The sequence below is a fragment of the Sipha flava genome, unplaced genomic scaffold (genome assembly GCF_003268045.1).
Source record: "Sipha flava isolate LNK unplaced genomic scaffold, YSA_version1 282_pilon_pilon, whole genome shotgun sequence".
In the NCBI taxonomy this organism is placed as follows: Eukaryota; Metazoa; Arthropoda; class Insecta; order Hemiptera; family Aphididae; genus Sipha; species Sipha flava.
In genome coordinates, this window is record NW_020272949.1 from 131,722 (window position 1) to 140,557 (window position 8,836).

At 28.9% G+C, this 8,836-nt stretch overlaps 1 protein-coding gene across 1 annotated transcript; it reads left to right on the forward strand.

Moving 5' to 3' along the window:
* Positions 1 to 308: 308 nt before the first annotated feature.
* On the forward strand, positions 309 to 8,634 carry LOC112685568 (general transcription factor II-I repeat domain-containing protein 2B-like). Its single transcript, XM_025557500.1, has 2 exons — positions 309 to 424; positions 7,266 to 8,634. The coding sequence occupies exons 1-2, from the start codon at positions 309 to 311 to the stop codon at positions 8,632 to 8,634; spliced, it is 1,485 nt and encodes a 494-aa protein (XP_025413285.1).
* Positions 8,635 to 8,836: the final 202 nt, after the last annotated feature.

Below are 8,836 nucleotides of genomic sequence, written 5' to 3' on the forward strand. Positions count from 1 at the left end.
ATATTGTGATGTATACGATTTAATAACAATTTTTCGACAGTCCATCACAGGCGATTTAAGAGTACATTACTCTAGTAAATTTTACTCGTAGTAAATTATAATTTATTATAATGTCACTCTTAAAATCAGAAATGGTTTCGTTATTAAATTTATCTGAAAGTACGTACCTCAAGTATTTAATTTTAAAATATAAAAAAAAACGTTTGCCTATACAACAGATCTATAAAGATCGCTTTATGTTCGGTGAATTACATCATCTATATGGAAAATTACATGGCAATGCTGGTTTATTTTTAACATATACTAGGATGTCTATAGACACAGTCGACTACATCTTAGAAAAAATATCACCTGATTATAGTCATGGTTTAACAAATTTTCAAAAACCAATTTCTGTTGAAGAAAGGCTCCTTGTAACCATAAGGTAAATTAAGTTATTAATTTATTTAATATAATATATTTTCAGTTATCCTAACTGATAATCTACTATATAAGTAATCATTCGATTTTGGTCCGTCCCGTGGGGGGGGGGCATTTCTCTAGAGTGTTTCAGTTGTCACATTAACTGTTGAGTTGGCGGTAAATTTCTGAAAGACCTTTTTTTATAAAATCGTAAATTTTTTTTCATATAATTTTTTAAATAGAATTGAAGAATATTTTATAGAATAAAAATTCATATAAATACTAATACCTAATATTAATATGTACCTAAATATATTAATCATATAATAAATATTGTAATTATTGTATAGTTTATTTATTATATAGATGTAAATAATTATAAATTAATAGGTAGGATAAAAAAATAATTATTAGTAGATTTTTTGTAGTACGTCGTCGTCAATCGTCAGTCAGTTATGCTCATCATTAGTAGATACTCAATTTATAATAATATAATATCATATTTTAGCACTCGATCGACGTTTGATTTAATATCAAACGCATTATCGCATATGGCAAAAACAAATAATTTTGTTTTTCAAATTTGCGTCCGATCCGTCCGTTAACGGATTATCTTATTTGCCGCATACTTTGGATCGTTGTATTAATTTACATATATTTGTTTTTATTTCTCGACGGATTATTGCATCGGACGTATTTAACAGACGCCACGTAGGGACACGCCGTTACATCCGTTGCGTTTGAAATTAAAAACAAACCTGCAATCACGATACGTTCAGTCAAATGTAAATGATGTTTGCGTTTGATGCTTGACATCGCGTTGGATTATTCGATTTTTCAGACGCAAAAATGGATGGACGTATTAATTAATTTTATATACATTTAATACAATACTCATTGGACGCAACGAACAATCTCTTCGAATCAGGGCCGGTAAGGTACCTTGACTGATCGGTTCCAGATATAAATTAATTTTGTATCAAAGGTTGAGATGACGAACCATCTTAGAGGTATGTACCCCGGAGCTCTAGCCATCTTTGTCTTTTCCTCTCGCATCTAATTGACGTTGGATATGCATGGCTTGCCACAATAATGTATGGCGGATGCGATGCGAAAACTGACGCATTTCGTATTTACGTCGAACACACCGTAAGATAATGAAATGATTACAATTACCTGAAGAAATGATAATTTAGTGACATAAAATTTGTATTCTCTATATTTAATATAAAAATAAAATATTTACGTCGTGCACTCACGTGTCGTGTTTACGTAATATACCTAAATAGTTACCATGTAATGTATGTATACTGTACACAGTATACCCAGTGCTCGACTTAAGGGGGATCGCAAGGGGACGGAGTACCCCAACTAATTTTCAGAAATTTAAGCGTTCCCCTACTATTATTATATTATAATTATAACGCTTAACAAGTTTTGGGGACGCTCTTTTTTTTTTAAAGTAAATAGAGTCCCCCTTCTTTAATTTTTCCAAGTCGAGCATTGAGTATACCAACTTTTATATTAAATGTTGCGGTTGTCAGTGAATCATATAAATATTCAATACTGAAAACTTAATGTTAACATAAAGTTACGTAATATTATTTAAATAAAAAATAAATTTGAATATTACTTGTAAAATCTTTCAATAAAAATACTTATAAGTTATATCATTACATATTTAAATTAATTAAATAAAAATATTTTTAATGTTGAAACAGTTATTAAAAAACGAAATTGATAATAATATTTTTATTATTAACGGTACAATCCTGTTTTTCGTATCTTTGTCCCGTTGTCTTTCAGGGAATCTTCACACACTAAAATGTCCAGTTTTCAGAAAATAGTAAAAAATAACGATAATCAATTTTAATTTGTTGATGAATTATTGTTTTTATTATATTTAACTAATGTGTGACGTGTATACACTGTATTACTGCATGGTGGACAGTGCCGAGTGATGACGAGGAAAGGAGTGGTTGTATTTGGTGTATCGGGATAGATAACACCAATAACATGTATAATATATATTATATATTACAAATAATACGAGTATATAATATATATTCTTAGATCATTATTTCAGTGTAACAGTAATAAATTAATAAGTGCAATTAATTAATTAAATTTTTTTAATCTTTAAAACAATAATAGTACTTAGTTTTGTTAATACAGTGGTTGTCGCTTATAGTGTTCACTGGTTATAAGAATCAGCCGCTTATAGTGATCAAAAATGCCAGGAACATAACAAACAGCCGTTATAAGTGTATTTTTCGTCACTTACAGTGTTCAGGTTTTCGGTTATTGTGATCAAAAATAATAATCAGAAATATATAATTTACAATAATACCAGCTCTTTTTGTGTATTGAGTAAACGATTACGAATGACAATTATCTTAATCGTGAACTTTAATCGAGCTAATCTTATCTAATGTAACCCATGTAATAAGCGACACTTCATATCGTACATTCGTACATGTTTGAAACCGTTTTTGTTCTTACGAGCACCGATATTTTTACACTTTACACCCAGTTTGTTTTCGTCCGTCGTTTAGTGTACTGTTTGTCTAGTATGTAGCTGTATACTGTATAATGGCTAGTAGGAGCACGCTTTCAATTAGTGAAAAAAAATATATTATCGAATCGCCACTTATAGTGATTTCCGGTTATAATGATCACAGTTCTCTCGAACGAATGTGATCACTATAAGCGGCGACCACTGTAATAATGAAAAAAAAAAAATTTGTAAGCTAAATGATAAAGATATTTTTATTTTTATCCCGTTTTAACATGTCCGTCAAGTTGGCACCGGCACATTATGCTAGAGTTATGTAAATGGTATCAAAATTTTCTAGGAATTTGTTAGATTTCGCTAGGGCCCTTAAACTTTGATAATCCGCAGACAAATATACCGGTGCTATCTTTGTTGGCGCACCGGCACTATGTTCGATTTCAAAAAAAAAAAAAAATGTCAAATTATTCACTTGAATTTGCTAGATTTTGCTAGGGCATTTTTGGAATTTGCTAGGGCCCCTGTCGTCCAAGAGGAGGTTCCAAATTTGGATTCAGCACCGGCACATTGTCCGATTTCAAAAAAAAAAAAAATGTCAAATTAATCAGCTGAATTTGCTAGATTTTATTAGGGTATTTTTGGATTTATTCCCCTATCGTCTAAAGGGGATGTTCCATTATTTTGTACCTGCAATGGTGCACTGTCCGACTTAAAAATATTATTTAAATTTATATAATTATAGTTTTTTTTACGAGTGACAAATTATTGCTAGTCAAAAACCGTTTAATACAGCTAAATACTTTCGGTCCAATTATTTTTGTGATACTATAATAATGCCGGTCAGCGCTCGTTCAGAAACCAATGTACCAATGTTTTACGTTTTCTACAGGAACAGTGTCATTAAAAAAAAAAAATGAATCAATAAACTTATGTAAATAATACGATTGTTTTAATTACATTTTTTTTGGTATTCCAAAAATTTAAGAGGAACCTCCACAGTCATTCGCTTTTTTTTTATTCTTATCACATATTTTTTACTGTACCTACAATTTAGTGTTGAATTAAATTATTACTTATTCATTTCTTTAAATTCAACTTAAATAGTTAGTTAATAGTTAATGGAAAAGTTTATGAGGAAATTATGAATTATTAATACGTTCTGTGACTCGATGTAATCGACGTGCGTAGCCCGAGTAACCGCGCTTAACGCCGGTCGATTACGTGTCGACGTCAGCCACTAGCGCAAGACCGTAATTTTTACGACTTAAACACATTATTATTTATTTTTTGATGAATGATAAACAATAATAAATTTATAAATCGTTTTTTTGCGCTTATGTATTGAATATTATGAAATAAAATATACTTAAAATTTAACTGAATTTTATTTCTTAATATAAATAAAATAGAATAATATAGTAAAAAACATTACTATAATAAAAATAATATATGAAAATTATAATGCCATTTGCAATTATTTTATATCTTATAAATATCTTATAATATGACTACTTGGAGAGGAATACGGATGTTTAACGCTAGGTTGAGTGAAGTTACAAATGCGATGTTAATATGTGATTACTATGAGTAGTCAATAAACTCTCTATTACACATAGTATAAACTACTTAATAACTGCATACGTTAATCACTAGCACTCGGATTTATATGTAAATACATATTTTTACTGTGATTCAATAAATTAATTTAGATAAGTGATAAATTCGATTCAAAGGATTTCCATTGAAATGAACTATATTTTATTTTACATATTTTGTCATAAGTACATGTTTTTACATATTTTTTAATAATTCCATTTTTTCCTACATATTTCAACAAATTAAATGATTTTTCTCCAAAATGATCTATTTAACGTGTTTAGTACGGAATACTAAAAACCATACGATCAAAATTGATAAAAGTAGATAAATTAATATCCACAGTCAAAAAGATATTTTTGAAAGCTCCTAGCCAAATAGAAATATTTAAAAATATGTATCCCGTTTTAAGCCTCCAAGAAAAATCTAGCAAATTCAGCTGATTAATTTAACATTTTTTTTTTTTAAATCGAACATAGTGCTGGTGCGCCCATAAAGATAGCACCGGCATGTTTGTTTGCGGATTATCAAAGTTTAAGGGCCCTAGCAAAATCTAGCGAATTCGTAGCAAATTTTTGATACCATTTACATAACTCTAGCATAATGTGCCGGTGCCAACTTGACGGACATCGCTTTGACTCGAAAAATATTTGATCATATTAAGTATACCCTTCGATTTTTTTACGACTACTGCATTAGCTATAAATACGTAATAATATTAGAAGTACTCGTTACTTGTTCTCTTCCAGCACAAATTCCTGTAATGTGAAAAAAATATTTTAAAATAATAACTTTTGACAACACACAACAGATTCGCTTGAATAATTTATACCGCCACCATAGTTATCGATGTGAACAAGGCCGGATTAAGCACCTATTGGGCCTCAGGGCTGAAATTTTATATGGGTCTCTTTGACAAAATATGCTTTACAAAACTGCTCTCTACGTTCGCAGAACGATACATTTTTTAACTATTTTACAAATTATCAATTGCATTATAAAATTATTAGGTATATACAATTTATGTCTATAAACTACTAATTTTAGTATGAAAAAAAATGTGTATCAGCTTAAAATTGTTTGGGCCCCTTTCATCTGGGTACTCGAGAGGGCCTCGGGGCCGGTGCTTGCTACTTGCGTCCGAGATTATTATCAGTAGGTAATTTGCGTCCCACTAAAAAAGGTTTAAAAAAGGTCATAACCTACTTGCGTCCAAGAGTACCTTTTGAGACAGCCAAGTTGCGTCCCAGCACAAATAAGTCATAAATATAGCATAAAATAAGTATTACAAGTAATTAATCACATTTAAATAAATAAAATTATACAAACTATTTACAGATTGTGTAAAAACATTTATTATTATTAATAAAAACAGATAAAATTGTCAACTGTTAAAAAAATAGAAAATTAGATAAATTATAAACTATTAATATATATATATATAACTATATAAAACTATTAATTACTTATTTAAAATAATGTTGATTGAAATTTGAGTGAAACATTTTTTAAATATATAAAAGCAGAATTTGTTTTTTCTTTGAATTTTTTTATTGCATTATTTAAATTGTCAATTTTTGGTATTTTTTTCTCTCTATAATATTTTTTGGACGTATTTACGCTATTCATTAACACATAAGTTTTAATTTGAAATGATTTTAAAACATTTATAAATTGATGTATATTTGGATGGCTTGATAAAAATATGAATTTTATTTTAAATTAAATGCTTCACATGCGTTTGTTGTTCGTTGTACACTAAACGAACATTATGCTCATATACTTGGAGGAAATTGAGCATTTTCAGATATATAATTGTCTAATATGTAGTCAGTAAATTCTAAATATTTTTCTGGAACGATTGGAATGATTTTATAGACAAATACGTCACTTAACATTTCTGGAGGTAAAAAATGGTAGACCAAAACAAATTCTAAGAAATAAAACTATTTCTGATTTATTTTTATATTCATTTGCCAATCCAATATTTTTATTTTTTTTATTTTTGTACTACATTTTTAAGCAATTTATGGTAACTGAACTTATATTCTTCAATTATATAGAATTCTTTTTTTTGCGCACAATTTGAAGCTAAACATTTTCTTCATTTCAAAACGTTTAAATTAAAGTATAATAATAATTTTAATTCGACACCACGAACACTGTAGAACGGAAAGCATAAACATGTACTGAGAAATGTATAGTGCAAAATACTTTGTGTAATTCTGATTGATTATAATATACCAGGGATGGCCAACCCGCGGCCCGCCTTGGAAAGTTTTGTGGCCCGCGACATTTATCAAGTATTTACAAAAAAAAATTATTTTTGCGCCGATAGAATATACTGGAATGCCCGCACAACGTGGTATCTGTATTATTAACAACGTAATCGCAACAAAAGTAATAATTCTAATCTAATCTGATAAAAATATATACGAGTAGACACCAGCTTATAGCAAATTGTATTGTTAAAATAAAACGTGGCTAATAACACTATAACAGTCATAATCTGTCCGTTTGCTGACTGTTGAAGTGCGTTCAGTGTGGAAAAATATTTAAGTACGTACTTTTTTTTTATTATTTTATTATTTATTTTAAATATAAGTGATGCAAAGAAAAGAAAAATTGTAGACGAAAATAGAAAGTATAGTGAAGAGTGGAAAGAAAAGTACTTCTTTATAATTCAAAACACAAAATTAATGTGTTTGATTTGCCGAAAAACAGTCGCTGTATTTAAAGAATATAACGTTAATAGGCATTATGAAACAAAACATAATGATTATTTGAAATTAAGTAGTGAAGTAAAACAATCAAAGCTCAGGGAATTTATGTCACAATTAAAAAGTCAACAAAAAATGTTTAGTTTAGCATTACAGCAACCATCTAATGTCGTTAAAGCAAGTTATTCTGTCTCATTTTTGATTACAAAAAAAATGAAAAAATTTTCAGATGGTGAATTTGTGAAAGAATGTTTGGAAGCTGTAGCAAAGGATATTTTACCTGATAAAAATAAACTATTTTCGAATATAAGTTTATCCCGACAAACAGTACGTCGTCGAATTAATGACATTTCAAACGAAATCATTGTAAAACTACGCGATCGAATTCAAGATTTCAAATATTTTTCTATTGCATTTGACGAAAGTACAGATATATCAGATACAGCTCAACTTGTAATATTCATTCGTGGAGTAAATGAATCATTTCAAATAACTGAAGAAATGTTAAAATTGATAAGTTTGAAAGGAACTACAAAAGGTGAAAATATTTTTCACGCTGTTGAAAACAGTATATGCGAAAACAATTTGGATTTGGAAATTATTTCTGGAATATCAACTGATGGTGCACCTGCTATGGTTGGTAAAGAAAAAGGAGCTATAAAATTACTGATCGATAAAGTAGAATCTACCAGAAAAACTAATAATTTCTGGAAAAGAGATGATTTATTTATAATCCATTGTTTGATTCATCAACAAAATCTATGTTCTCAAGTATTATCGATTAACCATGTTTTGCAAGTAGTCATAAAAACAGTGAATTACATTCGTTCACATGCGCTTCCCCACCGACAATTCAAGGAGTTCCTGAAAAAATTAGATTCAGAATATGGTGATGTAGTATATATCAATCATGTCAGATGGTTAAGTCGTGGAAAATGTTTAAAGCGATTTTATGAGTTATGTCATGAAATTGACTTGTTTATGAATGATAAACAAAAACCAGTATTAGAATTAAGTAATGATGAATGGTTATTAGATTTATGCTTTTTAGTTGATATTGTCGAAAAACTGAACCAATTAAATATATCATTACAGGGAAAAGATAATTTAATAATAGATTCATGTAATTACATCAATGCATTTCAGAAGAAATTATTGTTACTTGAATTTCAACTAAAAAATAATAACGTTCAAAACTTTCCATTGCTAAACGAATTGAAAAATTCAAAACATATCGATAGCATTAAATATGCACAAGAAACAAGGAAACTTATAGCTGCTTTTGAAAGTCGTTTCACTAATTTAGACAAATACAAGACAATATTTGAAATATATTCATCTCCTTTTTATACTGATGTCAATTCGGCCCCAGAATATCTTCAAATGGAACTCGTTGACTTATAATGCAATAATGAATTAAAACACATTTTTGAAACATCAAAATCAAAAATAGATTTTTATAATATTAATATAACAAAAGAAAATTTTCCCAATTTGAGAAATCTAGCACAAAAAGTTGTGAGTGCATTTGGATCGACTTACACTAGTGAATCGTTTTTTTCGAAAATGAAATTCGCCAAAGATAAATCACGCTCAAACCTAACAG